The following is a 22,471-nucleotide window of genomic DNA, read 5'->3' as shown; positions in this document are numbered from 1 at the left end:
TTTTGATGAAGACTAGTACTGTTTAAACAGAAAATAACGAAAAGGACTTCTCATCTGCCTACTAGACAAGACATTGCCCAGTGCAGGCCTCTGGGAGCCACTGCTGTTCTGGTGTGATGACACCTCATTATACAGTTTATTTCATCAAATGAGATTCCCATTTCAAGGGAAGTCTAATGATAGAAGTGTCATTCTGTTAAAAGTAAAATTACAAAATAGTTTCATCCTTCATAAATAATGAAATGTGAATGTCCTACACATCCAAATAAATTAAGGTGTTTACAATTGCCTTTTTTTTCCTTCCTGCAGCTCTCCCTCTACAGAAGAGAAAAAAACAGTTGTAAATGTATATCAGCATTAGGAAAAACAGTACCTGTGCTGCATACCTACATAGATTTGAGACCTCAGTAAGGATGCAACTGTGCTGTGAATCCGTAAACGGCTCTTGCATAAGGAGCAGCTGGTCAAACAGTATTCGTGTTTCCATGTATATCTTCATGATTTGCATTATTCTGGCCACAGTGGTTGGAAATTTGACGGTTATCATCTCCATATCACATTTCAAGCAGCTCCATACGCCTACCAATTTCCTGATACTTTCTATGGCTACAGTAGATTTTCTGCTGGGTTTCCTCATCATGCCTTGCAGCATGGTGCGCTCTGTTGAGCACTGCTGGTATTTTGGGGAGCTCTTCTGCAAGATCCACACAAGCACGGACATTATGCTGAGCACAGCTTCCATCTTCCATCTTTCCTTCATATCCATCGACCGTTACTATGCCGTGTGTGACCCTCTAAGATACAAATCAAAGATAAATACTTTTGTTATCCTGGTCATGATATTCGTAAGTTGGATGGTGCCTGCTGCTTTTGCTTTTGGGATGATCTTTCTCGACCTAAACTTGCGAGGGGCAGAAGACATTTATAATCATATCCATTGTGCAGGAGGATGCTTTGTAATTTTTAGTGAAACTTCAGGTGTTGTGGCCTCCATAGTGTCTTTTTACATCCCTGGATTTGTTATGCTGTACATCTATAGGAAGATATACTCTATAGCCAAGAGACAGGCAAGATCCATTGATGCAATTAGCCAAAAAAAGATGAGATTTGAAATGAAGCACCACATTTCATTCTGCAGAGAAAGGAAAGCTGCCAAGACATTAGGCATAATAATGGGAGTGTTTCTCATCTGCTGGAGTCCATTCTTCTTCTTTACAGCAACCAATCCATTTATGAATTATGTGATACCTCCTATTCTCATTGATGCTTTGGTTTGGTTTGGTTACTTAAATTCTACATTTAATCCAATTGTTTATGCATTTTTTTACATGTGGTTTCGCAGAGCATTAAAGATGATTCTGTTTGGAAAAGTTTTTCAACAGGACTCTTCCAGGACTCATTTGTTTTTAGAGTAACATGCTTTAAATGGTTGGATTCATGGCTTTGAATTTTTGCCTGGAGGCTGAACTACTGGATGTAAGAGCTGAAAATGAAGGCAACACCTATTTGTTTACTCATTTACCAAATCTGGTTCAAGCAGATAAGCAACTATTGTGCTTTACGTCTTCATTCATTCCAGATTGGGATTTGTATGTGGTGTTTTGGTTATAGCTATTTATATGCAATGCACAGAAGAGCAAGATTTAAGTTAAAAAAAAAACTTAGAGCAGTTTATATCCCTGCTCTTAATCCTTAAGAAATTATTCTGATACAATGATTAATTTCTTGAACGAGATGTGTTTATATTACAATATTTGTGTTTATTTATTGTCCTCTAGAAAGAGCAGAAAAGACTTTCCTTCTGAATTTCTAGACATCTTTGAGTAATAACCCCAAACTCTTAAGTTTTGTCCTTCCTCTTCAGTATGTGTGCAGAGGTCAAAACAGGCCCATAACAAGCCATGCTAGCACACTCCATGGAGGGAAGATGGGAGAGAGAAAAATTGTGCTGCTCCTTCTGTTTCCATTTCAACTAGTGCTTGTCACTTATGAGTCTGTCACTTAAAGGGTTTGCTGCTTAATGAGATCAGAAGCATGTTTAACAAGATCAAAGACAAGGAAAAATGTGATGTATGGAATGAAAAGCAATAGCAAAAAGCAACATTGAACCTGACAATGCCAGAAAATGATGCTTGTCTAATGAATGTTTCAATGTAAAATATTTGCCAATTTGCATATTACAGAACTTTTTCTTAGCTTGGACATACTGTTACTTTGTCTGATGGCAATGCTGTGACAGCTGGTGAGGAAAGTATATAGAGAATTGTGAAGAAATGCTATGGTTGGCCTGAATGGAGGGTGAATGGGGCAGGATGGCTGTGGAAGCACCAGGAGGAGTAGCAGAAGAAGGGCTGTAGGAATGGCTTGGGGTGAAGGCACCTGGGTGAGCAGGCTGTCAACGTTTCATCTGTGGGCAGCTTCTCAGGACACCCAGACTGGGGCACAAAGGGCAGGCAAGTAAGTCAAAAGCTAGCACATGGTCACCAGCTGAAGAAGACCCACAGACTGTCATTTTTTAATCTATGACCTGGCTTTTGTAGAGTTAACATATCACCAAACAGATGGAAGTAATACCTCTGCCCTGATCCTGTGACATCTGGTTGAACTATGAAGGACCAGTCCTTGGAATGGACAGCAAAGGATTAGTACCTGAGAAGAGACTATGAAGAGAATTCGATGACTCGGTACTGAAGTAAGAGCTATGCTCGTCAGTAAATTATATCCTCCATTCATGTGGCTTGTATAAGTGCACATCATATGTGTATCTTGCCTTTCTCTTCTGTGCTTTGTAGAGCATTGAAGCACTCTATGCTGTCAGGCATAAAAGTTGAATGATGCTACATTTCAGCAGAGCAAAATACCAGGATCTGAGAGAGTCCCTTTTGCTGTTTCATTGCCATCTTGTGAGCTTGCAGTCACCAAAATGACATAAAAAAGAACAATGAAATATATACCACACCAGCACTTGTGCTGTGGAAGGTAATCCTTGTTAGTGACAATATAACTACTTTAATCCTTTATCTCAGAGAAATAAAGTAAGTTAAGATAAAATCTCTACCTTTCTGAGAAGTTAATGGGTAATTCTCTTCTTCCTTCATGGCCAGTGAAGCTGGCCTGATGTAGTTAATTCTCTCATGCTCAGTGTTATCTTCTGAAATTAACTGTGTGATCACTTGGACATCTTGATCTCTCTTAAAATAGCAGTTTCAGAAGTGCTGCCAGGTGATACCTCCTTTCTTCTGGTGGTCTTATAGATGGAAGGAAAGTGATCTTTCCCTATGAGGACTGTTGCCCATCTGAGGCTTTTTGAACATATTTACTAAGTTCAGCACATATTAACATAGTCCCTTCAGGAAGTCAATGGGGAAGTAGTTTCTTTCTCCTCATCCACTATCTCCTTGAAAATCTGGAAACTTGACTGTGTTTCCAGAGAATTTCAACTCTACCAGAGTTCACAACTGGTCAGTCTCTCTTCATAACTTGTTTTGGCATCTTTCTGGCATTATTTTCTGGTTGCAGGAGGTGTTTGTGAATGAATATGATCCCAGCTTCTTTGCAGGATAGCCTCCAATTCGAATAGAGCATATGCCTCTGCAATCTGTGCCTAGACCCTAGTGCAAAGCTAATCCACGTAAAACCATAAAAATCATATCCAACCTCCTGAAGGCTGATAGCCATCTAATCTAAATTTAGACATCTAAAAGTTAGGCACTACATCCGCTCTAGTCATTAGTAGCTCTCTTTATACTCACTGTAGAAAAATAGTCATCTTCACAGGGTGCTTTATCTCACCAGCTTGTCCATTTTTAGGTACGTTGAATTGTTCCTGCAGATATTCTTTCTGTTACTACCAAGAGGGATCTTCCAGTCACTAGAACAGATGTTTTGATGATTTTAGATATAATTTTTAGGTAGCTGAGATGAAGCTTACTCAGCATAGCTGAATCCCACACTATGGAAAAGTTGGGATGATCCTGGACTCCAAAAATGCTTGCGTCAAAGGCCAGGTTTCTGGAGCTAGCAGTTAGATGTCTTCTCAGGACCAACTCTTGACTAGCAAGAGCCCTGAAACGAGATTTTGGATCTAGGCAGCGATCCATGGAGCTACTACTGAAGGTTTCCCTGAATAGCTGCAGTGCGGAGATGATGGTGGATTGTGAAGTCTCAGAGGCACACATGCAGTTCCTTTTGTCCTGCCCTGGAGCACATCAGGAGGGAAGCAGGTCAAAAATTTTCAGCAGCCAGTAGGTCATCTGGAGGAGATGACCTGCCAGGGAGGGCAGATAGGGGACACCTTGAGTTAGGGGAGCCTCAGCCATCCCGTGCATGCTGTGCAGAAGTTTGGAGGGTGTTGTGCTTTAACCCCAGTAGGCAGCTCAGCCCCACGCAGACCCTTGCTCACTGCCCTGGTGGGATGGGGGAAAGAATCAGAAGGGTAAAAGTGAGAAAACTCATGGGTTGAGATAAAGACAGTTTAATAGGTAAAATAAAGCTGCATGCACAAGCAAAGCAAATTATGGAATTCGTCACTACTTCCCATCTGGAAGCAGATTCTCAGCAGTTTCCAGGAAAGCAGGGCTCCACCATGCATAATGGTTACTTGCGAAGACGAACATCGTAACTCTAAACATCTCCCTTCTTCCTTCCCCCAAGGTTTTACTGCTGAGTACGACATCATATGGTGTGGGGTACCCCTTTGGCCAGTTGGGGTCAGCTGTCCCAGCTGTGCCCCCTCCCAACCTCTTGTGCACCCCCAGCCGACCCACAAAGAAGGCCTTGAGGCTGTGGAAGTACTGCTCAGCAACAGCTAAAACAAGGGGGGCTTATCAACAGTTTTCATCACAAATCCAAAACATAGCACCATACAAGCTACTATGAAGAAAATTAACCCTAACTCAGCCAAAACCAGTAGAGAGGGCATCCCAACATTGTGGCTGCACAAGATGATCACAGTGTATTTAGTGTAAATGGAAATAGTGGAAGAAGAAATTTTCAGTGCGTAGACCAACAACTCTCCCACAAACTAGTCTAGCCAAGATGTCACCAGTATTTATTCTCTGCAGAAGTAACAGGGGGCTTCCACATACAGACTGCTGGTGACCTTCACCCACACCTAGAAGGCAGTTCTCCTTGTTCTTAATAACCTACAACATAAGTCAGCTTTGTGCATGGCCCAGCTCAGAAAGTTTCAGAAATAACTTTTTCCTCTGGTGTCTTATTACCTAAAGGTGGCACTTTCCCAAAGAGCCTCCTTGCCTTCTGTTTACAGAGTGCCTTCTCCAGCAGAGCAACTTTAATGAAGTCCCAGGTTACTTTCTCTCCTTAGCTCTAATCACAGGCAGCGCAAAGCGATTTCTCACTGTGAAGGGGATGTACAAATGAGATATGTTAATGAGGCCACAGGGACTCTGTTTGAACCCAAGACTTTAATAAATTAGGAGACCACAAGAAAAATGCTTCATGCTGTTGTCCGATCATCAGATTACGAGTCAGGTCTGGTGAAGGAGAATGTACCTTACTGCAATCTCAAAGTGTTACCATGTAAATGAAGTGCAAAGGGTATTGTTAAATTCCTTATCAACACATTTAATTAGTGACCTTATTAAACACTTCCCAGATGGCTACCTTTTTCAAAACAAATGAGTCTCCAGTGGGTGATTTCATATGTTTTAACTTCCCTGAAAACTTGTGCAAAGCAATTACTCCAGCACGATGAAAGGCTCTGTTTCACCAGTAAACTTGTGTCTGTTCATTTTGCCACCAGCGAGCCCAATTTGCAATGTCACCTTCCTCTCATGCATTGTACAAAACCGATGGTCCATTTCAGAGCCGTAGACTGCTGCCTGTCCCCTCTGCCTTAGTGCCTGTAGCTCGTGTTTGGGTGGTTGTAACACGGTGCTGCAGCTCCTGGGCTGCCACCTGCTATGGCCTCGTGCACGGCGGTCCCGCCTGTGGCCGAGTCCTGCAGTCTGTCCCTCAGACAGCAGACGCAGCAGGATGGGGGAGAGGAGGAGCACTGACTGCCCAAGCAGGACCCTTCTAAAAGGCTCACAAGGAAAGCCTCGCTCCAAAATGGGGTATTCTAAACTGCTAGATAATAAAATCATTAGTGCAGTGTTCAAACAGAAAAATTGAGCTCTCAAACTGTGTAAATATTGCAAAGTGTATGGCTTTCCTTAAATCATTAACTCATCTAGGTTGTGCACACTGTGCACTCTCTGTCCTCTACAATGCATTAATACCCATTCAACAAGGAAGAAAATACTACATACAGAAGGTAATGAAGTATTGGCTGGATGAGCAGACACTGAAGTGGATTGAAAACTGGCTGAACGGCGAGGCCCAGAGGGTGGTGATGACTGGCACAAAGTCTAGTTGGAGGCCAGCAACTAGTGGTGTACCCCAGGGGTTAATATGGTGTCCGATCCGGTTCAACATCTTCATTAATGATCTGGATGATGGGGCAGAGTGTTCCCTTCCCACCTTAACCATTCTGTGATTCTATGAAATTTAATTGCCATAATATTTACTGAGTCTTGCATAATGTTATGTAGTCTTGCATAATCAGATTCCAATTAAATTTAATTTCCTACTTTGTAGGGGGTTTAATAAGATATTTTCACCTTCATGCTGCTATTTTAAATCCAACCAACTGCATGGGTAGTTGAAAATGTTTCTATGTGATGACTACGCAATAGCCTTTGTAAAACAAATTTATTTCCTAAGAGACTGGTTTCACAGGTATCTTAGGCAGTGGGAACTCCACAACCCACTCCTAGATGTCTCAACTTCTTAATTCCCGTAAGTATAGGAAGAGTCAATCTCCTTAAATACTGAGTACTCACAGCATGCTGACTAAAAGACATCTGTCAGTTAAAGAGAGATCACTGAAAACAGAGTGCATCCTATACCCTCTGGATTTTCTCAGTTACCAACAGGACAAGACAGCTCTTTAAGAAAATTTGAGCTTGTCTTTTGCTCTCTACTGCTGTGATTTCTGCTTTACTGGAGCCAGCCCAGAGGAATAACAGCAGTTAGTAATAAGTAACCAAACAGTTCTTTCCAATCAATAATTAAGAACAACATGGAAATGATGAGGTACAACATGAAGGAAGCTCATAGCCTGTAATAAAACTAAACTGTTTTACCAGTGAAAATTTTGACTACAACAATTTTGTCTCCACACTGCCTTTGCAGTAGAGCATTGCCTCATATGACTAATTCTCAGAGACAATTTCTAAGGTCCTTTCTGTAGTCTTGCTTTAACCTAGTTAGAGTTTCTTTTATAAGGGTTCCAGTTCCTGTACAATTGTTAGCAGGTTTTAGACATTTAATTTCTGAAAGGTGAGGTGTCAAACCATTCCTCTTCCACTATCTTCTGTCCCATGCTGAAAGGAGGACCAATGGTGAGACACATGGGATGCTGCTTTCTGAAGGTAATGCTCTTTCAAGTGTAGCCTCTTTCCACAGATTTTTTTTTTCTTTAATATAATTGTGTCTGCATAAAAGTCTGCACAGATTTATGTTTTAGTAACTTCTTTTAATAAAGGATCATCTGTGTAAATCTTGCATATCTCTCACTTGATTACTTAAAGTTACTAAACATGCCTGTCTCAAAAATACTGACAGAACTCAAAGATAAAATATTTCTGCTATACACACTGACAAAATTTTACTACTTTTGGAGTCTGTAAATGATTCTGTTGTAGATAATCCCAGAGATTTGCATTTTATTTCCAACAAAATGTTTCCTTTTTTGTCTTTAAAGCAGCTGCCATAAAGGTAGACTCCTTTAAATGTTCTTACTTTTCCCTTAACTCATTTTAAAAAACATGTTTATTTTCTGCCCTGTTCTTACAAGATACTGTATATCGCATTCAATAAAAATCCAGTTTCTCCTGAATAGCATTTATTTACCCTTGGATTTGTAATGCATCTTCAATACACCTGCATAAGGGTCAGCATTAAGTCTGAACACACACCTCTGACCTCAGAGGACTCCACTTATTCACATTAATAGTGAATTAATTTTGTCTTTTCTTGTAAAAAAATAAATACCACCTTTCCTACTTTTTATTTATTTATAAATAATAGATTGTCCAATAACAGATGATAGATTGACCTAAATTTACACTTCTTTTTATCCGTTTCTGTAATGTATATTATGCGAAAGCTGCAGATACAGCCAGCATGAGAGAAAGTACTGTTGCTGCCCATTAAATTACAAGGTGGTAATCTTCAGGGTTATTAAATATTTCATTTCTAAGTTTCATTAGAAATGGTAATCATTAAAAAATGTGAAAGAATGTATTAGCCACTAAAACATAAAAACCAGAACATCTTTCTTTCACCTTTATCTTCAGCCTCTCCTTTCAGAGACTCATTTTGATATAACTTGTACCTACCTTAAGTCACCAAAATAGCTCCTCTATACACAAGGGTAAATGAATTAATAGAGCAAACAAAAGTAATGGTCTTGGGAATAGAGACACTTGGCTTTGTTTATCTCCTGTTGATGTAAACCCCTACATTATATACATATTTTTCACTCAGAATCTCCTGGGACTTAAGTGTAATGTCATAAAAGAAAAATAAATTCCCACCTTTCATTAATCTGGGCCAAGATGCAGAGGGGGGTCTGCTTTTTAGCAACACTGCAGTTTTGCAAGACAAAAACAAAACAGGAAAATGTCTACTTAGAGAAGCTATTGATGGTATTATTAAAAGAGAACCAGGTAGGACTAGCCTATAAAACTAACTACGAAGTACTCTTTTTAATCTTGTGATGCTCTGTTTCTGTATTTTCTTCATTCCAGGGTAATACCTATTGGAAAAAGTCAGTGAACTGAGCTGCTTCCCAAGTTTCTTTTAAGTGGGTTAAATTGCTGTGGAGGAGAGTATCTCTTTCTGTGTCTATTTCTAAATTTGCTCTTTGTCCAAAAAAAGTTATCAGGAAAAGAGATGGAAGAAATGGGTCTGGTTCTCCCCAGATAAATGAAGGGAATTTTTTACCCCTTGAAAATATTCACTCTTATATTCATTTATAACTACTGCAGCTGGACCACAGTCTATCACAGGAGACAAGACTCGACCTATCTCCGCTCCCTTTTAGTTAGTGGAACTATAATGATAGAAAACAAGTGTGTTATGTAGGAAAGAAAATAATACTTCTTATCACACCAGTTTTACAACCGATTTCCATCAGATGCATTCATTGCCAGTACTTCATAATCCACAGCAGGTGAGTTTAGCATCATAAATAATTTGGAAAAGGGGGTTTTGGCAGCTGATTTGTGACTCTTAAGATGACCATTTAGGTGAATAGCACATTAACTGAAATCTCCAAGAAAGCTGAGTTTTGTCAGCTCGGATAACATTTCTCCTATAGAAAAAGGATCAGTATTCTAAGATTGAAGAGACAAAAAAATCCTATATAGTATTTACAGACTGAAGTGACTTGAGGGGTTTCTTTGTCTATGCATCTCTTTCTTCTAACACTTTAAAATTACTAATACTGTGATGTATAAAAAGTACAAGAACTGTATTTTACAGAATGCTCCAGATAGAATGCACAAACTAAAATTGATGTTATCATATTATATAGTTAATTTAAGAGATAATTAAGTTTACTTTCAACTGCTTTTTTAAAAAATATTGTTTGCAATGAATTTTATAATAGCTTCCAGTTATCAGATTTCATGTACCATTTCAGAAAAATAATGCGTTGCAACTGGTCCCTATTTAAGCCAAGAGAAGGTCTGCTTCTGAATTTCTGCATTTCACTTAGTAATTGAGTTCATGCTCTTGCCTTACTTTATCTTGTATTCTCATGTTAGGAATTGGAATCTTTCGGAAACTTAAATCTGCCTATGGAACTGCATCTCCATTAGAAAAGTCTAATGAAAGATTGATTATGCTTTCTCCAAATATCTCGAGGGATTTGTCTGATTGCTCTGAATTTGGAAATACATCCTGTCCTGAGAGCTTTAGGTCAGCAGGAGTACGAGGGGTAATGTATCTATTCATAACAGCAGCCTTCATTCTCACCATCTTAGGGAATCTGGCCATAATCGTTTCCATCTCATATTTCAAGCAGCTTCATTCTCCGACCAATTTCCTCATCCTATCCATGGCCGTCACGGATTTCCTGCTGGGCTTTGCCATTATGCCTTACAGCATGGTGAGGTCTGTGGAGAACTGCTGGTACTTTGGGATGACATTCTGCAAAGTTCATTATAGTTTTGACCTGATGCTCTGTTTAGCTTCCATTTTCCACCTTTGTTCCATTGCCGTGGATCGGTTTTATGCAGTCTGCCACCCTCTGCATTACGCCAGCACCATGACTATTGCGGCCATAAAACAAATCATAGCAGTGTGCTGGTCAGTGCCTGCTGCTTTTGCTTTTGGTGTAGTTTTCTCAGAAGCTTATGCTTCTGGAATTGAGGGTTATGAAACACTGGTTAAATGCTCAAGCTTGTGCCCTATTGTGTTCAACAAACTGTGGGGAGCTGTTTTATTTACAGTTGGTTTATTTGCTCCTGCTTGTATTATGATAGGGATTTATGTTAAAATTTTTACTGTCTCCCAAAGGCACACAAGTGAGTTGAGCCAAGTGCACAGGCCCACAAAAAGTGATAAGAAAAATGAGCTTTCTAAGAATAAAGACAGGAAAGCTGCCAAGACTTTGAGTATAGTTATGCTGGGTTTCTTAATATGCTGGTTTCCTTGTTTTTTCACTATCTTAATTGATCCATTTTTAAATTTCTCTACTCCTTTACCTTTGTTTGATGCTCTAAACTGGCTTGGGTATTTAAATTCTTTCTGCAATCCATTAATATATGGCTTTTTCTATCCATGGTTTCGGAAAACATTTAAATATATCTTAAAAGGCAGAATATTTAACCCACATTTTCGTACAATAAAACTTTTATCTGAAGATCAGTCATAGTAATAGATTCTACTACTGACAGCAGCTCTAGAAATGAAGAAGAAAGAGTGGATTACTGGATATTCATGGTTCAGTAAAAGCCAGAAATGTGCAATATGAATTTTATGAGTCAGTCTTGTAGAATTATCTCATCGAATATTTCTTTAATAAAATCAGACTCATTTCATATAATACTTATTTACCACTTGTGTTCACTCTTAATGCCTTGATAGTGTGTCAGAAGTTTCTTTCTGCAATCTCTTAAGGTTTTTTTTTTTTTCAATTTCAGAAAGTATTTACATACAGTCCATAAACACTGTTTCACCTAATCTTGTATGCATGCAGCTAATCTTTCTTGAGGTTCACCAAATAATCTCCTGAACTGAATACATACCAGGCTAATACGGTGACAGTCTTTGTCACCCTTTTGTGAGTGGGGCATTAGCAGATGTATAAAATCTGCTGTTATTCCCAAGCAAATAGAATTTAAGTGTAATTTTGGCTTGAAGATGATCTTTTTCCCTGAAAACAACAGAATCAGGTTTTCAGCCCTTGTCCTCCATGTGCTTCGTACTTGAGGAGGAGTACTCAGGAACGAGAGTACTGCTCACACTCAGGTACATGCTTGTCCTTTCTTTGTTTAGATGTGAGGCTCCAGATGTTATAAAATATGCTTGCTGACAGCCCACCCCGTATTCACCCCACCCCACTTTCACACTGGACTAGAGCCTCTCACTGAGGTCCTTGCCATGCTGAGCTCCCTCTGAAGTCAGTAAGAGTCACTGACAGGTTCACATCAGTTACATGCTTAAAATAAGGTTGGCTGAGTTGTTGTTACTGAATCCAGATACTGCAGTCTTTTCATTGTGAATTGTACCCCTGACTTACCTTTTGTGGCATGCATACAGTGTATACTCTACCCTTATTAAAGTCTGACTACGAAAAAGCCACCCACATGTTTATTCACTTCTTGACTTATTGCATCTATATTAGTATGGCATGCCAGTGATAGCTGCTCATTTTCTTTGCTGAAAACTTTTTAATGGATTTGCAATAACATGAACACGTTCTATTTGGGATCTGGAAAATTCCAATTTCACCCCAACCCTGAAACATCTGAGACAGAAAGGAGCTGGAAGGTCACAGATTTATCTGGGCTGAAGTGTAAGGCTCTCATCTTTTCTAATAAGAAACATAAACCCCAAGGTCTTTAAGCTGATGCAAATACTTTCTCTGTGCACAGTTGCCACTAGTTGAACAGCCAGAGCAGGGAACAAAGCAGGGCTGGATGCAATAAAGACTTTAGGCACCTAGAAGTTGGATAATAGTTTGTCCCATATCGTTGCTCAAAGCATGCCCAGGGAGACCCCCAGATTAAACACGAGGGCAGTGGGAGTGGGGCTCCAGGAGAGCGAGAAAACTGAGCAGCAGGTTGCTTGCAGCCAAGCCTCAGGTTTGTCTAGACTCATCTTATCTGGTTTTGCTCCTGCAGTGCTTTCCTGGGGGCCAGCTCTCTGGAAGCTCTGGTGAAGTGGGGGGCAACCTTTGCATACACTTCACGTGACGCCTCCCTGGCCAGTGTCCCACCAGGGATGCTCTCAGGAACTTCCTGCTTCTCCTTCTGGAGCCCAGTCACACGAAATACATGGTGTTTGGGGGTGATACGGAGAGCCTGCGGCGTGCCGGTGCTGGCAGGGAGAGGGGAGCTCCATGCGAGGGGATGGGGAGCCCAGCAGAGATGGTGTCGCAGCCAGCTGTGCCAGGTCATGTCTGCATGCGGCTCAGTGTGGCTTCTTCAAAGAAACTTGTGCGCCATCAGATCTGTCTTTGTGTTAAAACTAGTCTATGAGGGGTTTTTACTGAAAGCTAACAAATGCTAAATATCCCTGACATTCTTCTAGCAGTGAAGCCATGAGTCTGATGATGGGCCAAAAAATTAGATATAATGCTAGAGTTGGAGGCAACTACAGATCCTTTTTAAGCATTTTCAGAATGTTTGCTGCCAGCAGTATTTGCCACTGTACTCAAATATTCTGCAGAGTGAGTTTTAATCCCTTCTGTTTGTTACACAAGAATAGGATAAGTTAATGTTAGGTGCCTAATTAAGTCCCTAAGGCCACATTTAGGCATTTCTGAAAACTCTTCTACATATTAAATGTGTAGCTGGTAAAACATGATGCAATTGGAGACATTTTAAGTAATGATTAAATTACTTCATTAACACATAGCATAAATCATTCAGAGTCAGCCCAGTACATGACATCTCCTACAAAGGCAACATTTCTTCCAGACTGCAAATCTTCAGGGAACAATTTTGAGCAATCTGTGAGGCTTCAATGTGTCATCATGTCCTTGTGTGTGTCCAGTGTGTGCCCTTGGATGTTACAGGAGCATCTACTTTGTCAGTCTTGCTACCCAATTTGCAGCCTGCACCTACATCTTCTTCAGTAGTTCTTCTGGCCAAGGGGACTTCCAGATCTGTCAGATCGTGGGATTTGGTTCCTGAACGACTTTGTGGCATGTCATGCTGTTCCACCTGCTGTTAAACTTGATACTGGTGCTAAACTTGGTGCTAAACAAAGCACTGCTTTGCACAAAACCTAGGGCATCAGAGTAACAGGGATTTTTTTTGTGGACCACAGCTGCTGGTGCACAGGAGAACACAAGTGTCTTGTGGGTTTTGCTATAACATATTAATCACATCCAATTCAATGGGGTACACCATTTATGTTCAGATGCAAGCACTGCAGATCTCTTCATTTCCTCCTCTCCTTAAATATCATGGTAAATTGTTTTGTATTATTTTTTCTGAAACACATGCTCACCCATTAATCTGTTGGTCCAAGCTACACAGTGTACTGTTTTAGCCTGAATTCTGGTCTATATCAAATCCGGACCATGTTCTTCTCCACAGGGCAGCAGCCAGAAGGTTTAAGACTTCTATCTTTTTTACTGTGAATGATTCCAGCAAGAGCTAACATGGCTCTCAGAGGATATATTTTCAATCCTGGACTCAGAAGGGAGTTCAAGCTCCCACATCCAGGTGGGCACCTCAGTCTGACAGCACTATTTTTTTTTTCTTTTGGTCATTTCTGTCACAGCCTAAACTGTGAGAAAGGATTTCCTACCCCCTTGTGGAGTCCACAGGCAAAGGCAGCTTTCAAGAAAAAAGTCAACATCTATTATTAAGAAAGGGGTAAAAAAAAAAAAAAGTTAAATCCTTGGGTTGCAACAACACCAGCTGAAAACTTTTTGAGAAATAGATTGATTTATTTTTGCAAGTTCTGTGCTGATTTTTATTTTATACCTTAATACTGCCGAGCACAAGTATTTAGCATGAAGACACTGATATAACCATGGTTCTGAAGGCAGGTGTGTTTTGCAGGTGAAGGAAGTGAGCAATAACATAAAACATCCAAATGGCAATCATTTGGAGAGTCTGCAGTAGCATTTCCAAAATAAATTAATCAAGATTTAAATTAACGGTTTTGGTTTACAGGCATTAATTTTTCTATTCAAAATGAAAATATGCCAAAGAAGCCAGATAAGTTCAGGTAAATTAATGCTCAATAGCCAGCATCCAATTTTCAGTTATAATGTTTTTTTAACAAAAAAACCCACAACATTTTAATCAGATTAAGTGAAAATTAAGTAAATGATAGTAACTGTTCCAAGAAACTCCTGACAAAAGGGCCTATACAGCTGTAACTGTAATATATTAAACTGATTTATTTATTCTTCCATTTATGTAACCTAATCAAATCATCTTCCCACTGGATCAGTTGCGAGTCAGTCTTCATGGCTACAGCAGCAACAAAGCATCAATGAAGCATTACAGAGAAAAACCACATACAAAAGGATGTGCAGTTTCTCAAGAGACAGCCATGAACCTTTTTAACGATATATAAACCAGAACATTCCAGTTTCTCTTGTAAGAAAGGAGGAGTGCTTTCTCTCATGTTTTTACTTACACATTTCCACCAAAATGCAGGATGGAGAAAAAAAGCACTCAAAGGAGCCTTGGATTTTAATAAGGATATTTAAACACACAAAAAAAATTGATCTGGGGTGTAGACCGGAGCAAGAGGGAAAGGCAGGAGAAGGGAGCCTTCTGAGGCAGGAGGGGAGAGGAAAACAGGCAAATATTTGCTTGACTCTGACCGGGAGCAGCCTTCTCTTGCTCCCTGCCTGCAAGCAGAAGCTGCAGCTGCAGCCGCTCACAGGAGAGACCAGCCGGGAGGGGGGCAGCTGGCCTGTGCCACCGGCCCCCATCGCATTTTCATACCAGTCAGCTAGCGACACCTGAGCTCCACCCTGCGCTTGGGATCCTGCCCTCAGACACTTTAATTTCAGAGCCTGCGCATGGCCAGAGTACACTGATGCTGCAGGTACCTGACATCAGCGGAGCTAAGAGCCAGATTTTGTCCCCTCATCCTTCCGTTCAGATGCCGAGTGACAGAAGTGACAGTCGCAGCACTTGCGACAGTCGCATTTGTCTCTAGACCTGACACTGTAATCATGATGGTTTAAAGATGCTTCTGAAGATATAAGATATGTTTTAAATAAATCAGGAGAGGCAAGATTTGACCCAAAGAAAGGACTGCATGCTCAAGAAAAACCCTTTCCCCTACAGATCTTGTTCTTCAATGTTTAAGCAATTTTGTTTCACCTAGTTTTCTGCCCCAGGACTGGTTGTGTTGCAATACTTTGGCGAATACTTCATGCTGCCAAATCATGACTTCATCTAGCCTCTGGGGCTCACAGCTGGTGTAGTATTGCTTTGACTTTGTTAAGATTTTAGGGTTAGAAATGCAAGATACAGTTAACAATTTAGGGCCTAGAAATGCAAGGCATGGGCTTTGCCCCTGTGCTGTGCACACGTACACAGGTGGAACCGTCCTGTCCAAAACAGAGGGAAATATATCTGTGACTGCTTCCATCCATCATCTCCAGCAACCCACTCTCCCACCAAGTTTCTGGTCTGCTCCATGGTCAAAACTGACTTTTTCTCAGTGTCATGTTATGCCCCACAGTGCAGCCAGCTCCATCAAATCATGCTGGTACCTTGGGGATCTCTCCTGCAAACTTGACACATCTTGTGATGACAGTTGTGTGTAGCACCTCACTGTTCTGTCTGATTTCTCTCTCTCGACTGTAATTATACCGTCTTTGACCCATTGCATTTGTGCCAGACCCAATACAGCACTACATCACCAAAATGACCATCCCTATGATAGAAGTAATTTTCTTAGATTGCACGTCAATTTGATTCTTGTTTGCCTTTAGCATGGTTTTCTCAGGGTTAAATACTGACAGTATTGGAGAATATATGGCACCTATTTCCTGCAGCAGTTTCTGTGTTTCTCTCATACTTAACAAATGCTGAGAAGTGTTGGCTTCTCCCTTTGCTTCCTCTTTTCCAGGCACAGTGATGGTAGAGATGCAAGTCTACATAGTTTCTGTAGCAAGAAAACACTGCAGAAAACTTAACAAAATTCTGTGTCACAAGAATCAGAATTCCTTCAAAACCAGAACAAAGTAATGGAAACACCATGCATAATGATGGGAATTTGGCGGGGGCAGGGGGGTGGGGAGGTTGGTTGGTTGGGTTTGTTGTTGGTTTTGGCTGCCTTTCTCCTAATAGTTGATCTTTTTATTAACTTCTCGGCACTTAAGGGCTTGTGCAATGCCACCTGCTGGCTGGATTATTTCAGCTCTGCCTGCAGCCCCATCACTTAGGGTTTATCATCTGTTACAAAAAACCTTTGAAAACGGTCATTGCAGGTGCAATATTCAGACTGCTATTTTCAGTGTACTCTACTGCCTTCCTGTAAAAACTTGGTTAACTAGTCACATTCTTTATAAATGAATTAGCAACTCCTGGAATTACTTTCAGAAAACTTTGCAAATATTTATATGGTTCTTTTATCTTTACAGTATGTGCATATACTGTCAAATACAATAAAAGGTAACCTATGGGTGGACTTAGATTCAGCAAGGTAATAACAACATCTGAAGAAATGTTGTGTCCGGGTGCTAGGAAAGGACCAGCACACTGACAAAATATACAGGATACATCATCCAGACTCTCTGCTGTGTGCACAGAGACACAAGCAACGTGGCCACGACACTGAAGAACCATTGTGCCCAAGGGCCACCGTGAACTCTCATATTTAAGCCACATGAGGTAATTATTTAGATATCATTGTCTGAAAATTAGCACACTAGTCGTCCCGATCTATTAGTCAAACTTTCCAAACAAACCAGGGGAGCAGAATGGAGCCGAAACACTTTTTCCAGCTGAAAACACTCCATCATCTTTATCTGCTCATAGGACTCCAGACACAGTCTTACAAGTGCTGATAAACCAACCTCAGCCTGCTCTTATAAACACAATTTTTCATTCTGTAGCTGAAAAATATCTTAAATGTGGGTTGATTTAGGGTATGATTGTCTAGCCTCTGAACAACTGCCTCTCTCTCCATGTGCTGCACTGCACTGCTAATGAAAATAAGTTATCATCAAAACAGTCATCTACAAAGGTGGGTACATTCCCTCAGAGGAATTAAAGGTTAAATTTTTAAAAAGGGAGTAAATCAAATATAAATAAAAAAAAAAACCATCATATTTGTCAAAGGTTTCATGGGCAAAGTTTCAGTTCTGTCTTCCCAGTGGTTACTGCACTGTGCCCTTTCCCCACAGTCAGGACGCCAAAGTGACGGTCAGGTGCTGCCACGCAGCTGCTCTGTTGTGTGAGTACAAAAGGAGTGTGCTCCTGTTTGGTGATGCAGGACATTCCAGTGCATCTGGCTTTTCTAATGTTATTCTGGGCAAAAAAGTGATTTTTATTCCTTGTTGTGACAATTTAGCAGAAATCGGTGTCTCATTCAAGTAATGCTACCAGCAGTGCAACATTGCCAGGCCAGACAGGAAGAAAATGTGATTCTACAGGATTTGAAAGTGATGTTTGATGCCCATGGGGATGGAGCAGCCCTGGACCAGAACATCCCCTCTAGTCTCACAGGCCCCACACCAGCTGGGCAAGAAATTGTGGGCAATTATATTGACCATTTCTGTTTCTTTTGGTGGAAATTGCAGGGAGTGAGTGATATCTGCCCAGTCTGGGATCAGCGGTCTGGCTGCAGGTCAGTGTTGTGCAGGTGCCTTGAATCAGCAGAAGACGGGTGATAGGGATGTCTGTTTTAAGCTGCCGTGTGCTCTCCTGTTCCTCGCCCAGGGGAGTTCGGTCACCTCTGTCCACTTTGTGCCACTAAAAAATTGCCCAGTATAAAAAGGCAGCTTTGCGTGAGCCACATCCAGGTGGCTGAAGGCCATTTGATGCTTTTCACAGGCTGGACTACTTGGTGGCTTGTATTTCAGTATTAAATCTTTGTTCATTTTGTTCTGCCAGTGCTGTGCAGTACACCACCTTACTTCTCCCTCTCCTTTCCTTTTTTACCAGCTTAAAATATCTTAAGTTTCTAATTTTTCTTCTGAAATGTGAATTAACAGGCCCTATTGACATATTGCTTGTTTTGGTCAGATTATTCCCAGTTGACATGTGTTTTGTTCACTGCAAACAACAGCAAAGGGAATCAGGAGCTCTGGGGAAAGGCTATATTGGTTGTACCTGCAGCCCTCTTTTGCAGTCTTGGGATTACCTTTAATACCTGTTATTAATGAATTCTTCTGCAGAGAACTCTTGAACCAGAGTATGTCACATTCAACTTTTTTTCTGCGTGTATTTTGACTTTTTTCTGTCATACCTTTTACAATTTCTCTGCTGCATCACTAAACACTAAGTTCAATAAAAAGTGCACTTTGGGTTCACATTCAGAAAAAAGTTTAGACAGAAAAAAATGATGAGAGGGAATGTTTTGAAGATGATGAAGTATCAGGATTTTTCACTTTATTATGATAGCAATAATTTCAAATTTGACATAAATGGAAAAAAAGGAGACAATAAAAGGATAACAAGATCAATAAACTGAAAGAAAAATTGGGTTAAGACAATCCTAGACTGAAACAAATATATGATTTTTCAATTTCAAAGATAACAGATAAAATATTTGAATTTATTAATTCTTTTTATTCACTTACTGAACTAAAATATAATTTTTTACTCCTTCTCTAATCCACAGTCTCATTGGTTGTAATCCTTCAGCTGACTAATTTGGATAAAGATGCTACAGATGGGTTCAATGGCAGTGAGTTCTTCTCTCTCCATCTTCACTTCCACTTTTAACAGTTTAAGCTGGCACAGTTAACTTAGAGAGGTACTGTTTCTAAAACTGCTCATATACGTGTGTCCTATATGAGCAATTGAATGGACAGAACGCAGACCAGTGTAACCAAGAGCAGGAAAACATAAAAGCAAAAGTTACACAAAACTGGGATACAGCAGGTGGAACAATTTCTTGTGAGTGCTATGGACAAGGATTTTCCATAGTTACAAAACTGAAGGCCAAATGTTGCTATTTGTGTAAAAAATATTAAGAAAAAATACATACTGCACCCTATGGAGACCCCCTGTCTGCATGGAGGTGGAGTGCACTACACCTGGCAGAATTTTAAGCTGGACTGGGTGAGTATTTACTCTACAAACATTTCCGCCACTCTGCAGTAATGATAAAACACTCATATATGAGACCCTGACTTCTTCAGAGATGGTAACTGCTTACTACTACAAGGGAGAACAAAAGGCTGCACTATGGGCTATACAGCTGTAATACATGTGACGGAATATTTGAGGTTTAGGTTCACTAGCTCAATATAGGTCAACTTAGTAAGCCCACAGCATTCTCATACTATTATATTCCTTTTAGGGATCCCAGACTGACTCTCCTGGAAGCTGTGAGGAAAAATTTCATGGCACTGATGATGGCCCTCTTAGAAAGTCCGTAATCCTTTGAAACTGTCTTGTTCTATTTTAAGGAACTCAGAGGTTACTTAGAGGAATTTAGATCTTAGAGGTTATATGCAGCAGTTTCAATGAAAAAAGGTATTGGCTATGCATGTCTTCACTGCAGATTGAACCGTATCAGCACACTTATCCTTCTGGGGTTTTTGTGTTTTCCAGTGGATTACTAGGCTGCATAGTACATTCAACAAAAGTTCAGCTTTAGACTATACCCAGCAATTTTGATTCAAGAGCAGCTGAGCATGTGTGCATTTAAACTTCTTCTTAGAAAATGGCAATTTTTGCTAAATACACAACAGTCTCTCTATGCCCCTAGAGTATATTAGTCACCTATAGGGACTCTCTCTCCATCTGGTTTATGCAACATCTCACGCTTTCCACTCAGGCAGTAGGCATGTACTTAGAAAAGGATTTCAGTGCATTGCAGTACAGCTCCCACTCTACGAAAAGAGATATTGTACCATAAGTATTCCTGATTTAAAAGTTTATGGAAATAAAATTAAGAGATATTTGTTATTATGTTTTGTTGCTGCTGGGAAGGATGGCAAAGGTGGGAATAATTTCCAGCTATTATACCAGTCATTTCAAGAACAAAAACACATATAGAAGAATGTAATGTATTTAATTGTAATTGTCCCACTGTTAAAAATCATACCTTTCAGTTATCTGATTTATTAAAAAGACTGCTGGAATAATGCACTATAAACCATTAATATTGTATATTTCTTACAGTTCAAATTAAAAATTAAGTAACTTAAAACTTAAATAGCAATTTCATAAGTAAAAAGCAGGAGCAATCTTTAGGGCATATAACAATATTTCTGTCTGCCTTGCTGAATACTTTTGTCATCAACACAATGGATATCCATATATATCCCCATAGCCAGAACACTATAAAATGAGCAACTTGCCCTGAGGGGTTTTCCTTTGCAGTCAGATATTACTTGTTTCAGAATAATCACTTCACATCTTCTACATAATAAAAAGAATCGTAACTAAATTGGAACTTCATTTCCAGGGAAATTCACAGGAACCAGTGTACCATTATACCAAAGTCAGCTTTCAAATCCCTTAGGGAGCTTTGGCTTGCAATGCCTCTTACTCAGCTCTGGTTTGCCTTCTAAGGCAGACCTTCTTTTTGTTGACTGCTTGCCCACACACCTCTGGACTTGCTGCATTTCCTGAACTATTTGCGGTATTGGCTGAAAGAAAACAAAAAAATATAAAAAGTGATGCCACAAAAATTGAATACACTGATCTAGAGCTGTTTTATTTCAATAGAGATACAAAACAGATAAATCAGGCTCATTTTTTTCTCTTGAAATATGGAAACTATCCGATGGCTTTAATAAAAGTACTTGATTAAAAGACATCTCTCCCTCTAACCTGCCTTTTTGTAACCTTTTTTTCAGGTTAGTGATTTGGCACCTCTGCTGGAAGGCGAATCCTTTTCCAGGCTTGTGACAGAGCCAGGGTACGCAGTGGGACCTGGGCAGGCTTGGTGTGAGCTCAGCCCGGGTTCCCAGTGCCGAGAAGGGGATGCTTGTCTCCTTGTGCTACGAGGCGAACAGCTCCTGCTACAGGACCTTACACCCCTTTGGGGTTCAGCTGGCCATTTATCTGGCTTGTGCCTTGGGCACACTGATCACGGTGCTGGGGAAGCTGCTTGTCGTCATGTCATTTCCCATTTCAAAGCCCTGCACAAGCCCACCAACCCCCTGCTCCTCTCCCTCGCCCTTGCCGACCTCCTCCTGGGGCTTAGAGTATTATACCTGCTGGTATTTTGGAGATGACTTCTGCAGGCCGCACACCTTTCTGGACACACTCTTCTGCTTGACCTCCGTATTTCAGCTGTGTTTCATTTCCATTGATCGGCACTGTGCCATCTGTGACCCTTTGCTCTATCCCACCACGTTCACCATAAGAGTGTCCTGCATTTACACTGGGGTGGGGTGGGCAGTGTCTGTGGCTTATACCTCTGTCTTCCTCTGCCTTCCTCAGGCTGTGGAACTGACATTTTGGGCATTCAAAAAAGCAGATTCTGCGATTCAGATCTGAAAAGTTTTGAGTGTCATAGGGATTATAAAGAAGAAATACAGATCCTCTCTCCTCTTTAGCATTGACCCAGGTTAGTGGCTGACAGAAAGTCATCGCCCTCCTTCCGCCGATCGGCAGGCAGAGAGTAGTGTCATGATCCCTTGAAGGTTTGAGACATAGAGGCTGCCGCTGCTGCTGTTGCTTTATATCCTGTACCTGGTGTGTACCTGGACAGGAGATGTCGGTTGCCAGTGTCAGGCACCTTCCACAAGCACTCGAGAACACGGAACACACAAACACCAATCTCCCAGGTGAGTGAATTGCAGTAGCACTTTCACATCACTGTCGGGCTGTGGAAAGTGCAGTAAAACATGCACAGGATCACTTGTGTCTGCCACGGTGTAGAGGGAAGCTGTGCAGCTGCGTTCTGCATTTGAAGAGAGAGGCAATTGCTTCCAGAGTAAGTCTGTCGGTCTTTGCATTTAGAGACTAAATGTGCTGGAGTAGCCAGGATTGCTTTCCCAATTTTCTGACACTGCATTTCGCACCTATCATTTAATGATGTTTTCCTTGTCTTAAAACTCCCC

The 22,471-nt window shown here is 40.7% G+C and overlaps 2 protein-coding genes across 2 annotated transcripts; both read left to right on the top strand.

Annotated features, from left to right (window-relative positions):
* The first annotated feature begins 344 nt into the window (after nt 1–344).
* On the top strand, nt 345–1,415 carry TAAR1 (trace amine associated receptor 1). Its single transcript, XM_075036792.1, has one exon. It carries the CDS (start codon nt 345–347, stop codon nt 1,413–1,415), a length of 1,071 nt encoding a protein of 356 aa, XP_074892893.1.
* An 8,498-nt stretch (nt 1,416–9,913) lies between these two features.
* LOC142034870 (trace amine-associated receptor 2-like) lies at nt 9,914–10,948 on the top strand. The gene has a single exon (XM_075036694.1). The coding sequence runs from the start codon at nt 9,914–9,916 to the stop codon at nt 10,946–10,948; it is 1,035 nt and encodes a 344-aa protein (XP_074892795.1).
* The last annotated feature ends 11,523 nt before the right edge of the window (nt 10,949–22,471 follow it).

Source organism: Buteo buteo, chromosome 9 (assembly GCF_964188355.1).
Source record: "Buteo buteo chromosome 9, bButBut1.hap1.1, whole genome shotgun sequence".
In the NCBI taxonomy this organism is placed as follows: domain Eukaryota; kingdom Metazoa; phylum Chordata; class Aves; order Accipitriformes; family Accipitridae; genus Buteo; species Buteo buteo.
Note: the sequence above shows the minus strand (reverse complement) of the source record. Positions and strands in the feature narration are given on the sequence as shown.

Coding starts and splice junctions, on each gene's coding strand:
- TAAR1 (XM_075036792.1), top strand. CDS start 345: ATGTATATCAGCATTAGGAAAAACAGTACCTGTGCTGCATACCTACAT.
- LOC142034870 (XM_075036694.1), top strand. CDS start 9,914: ATGCTTTCTCCAAATATCTCGAGGGATTTGTCTGATTGCTCTGAATTT.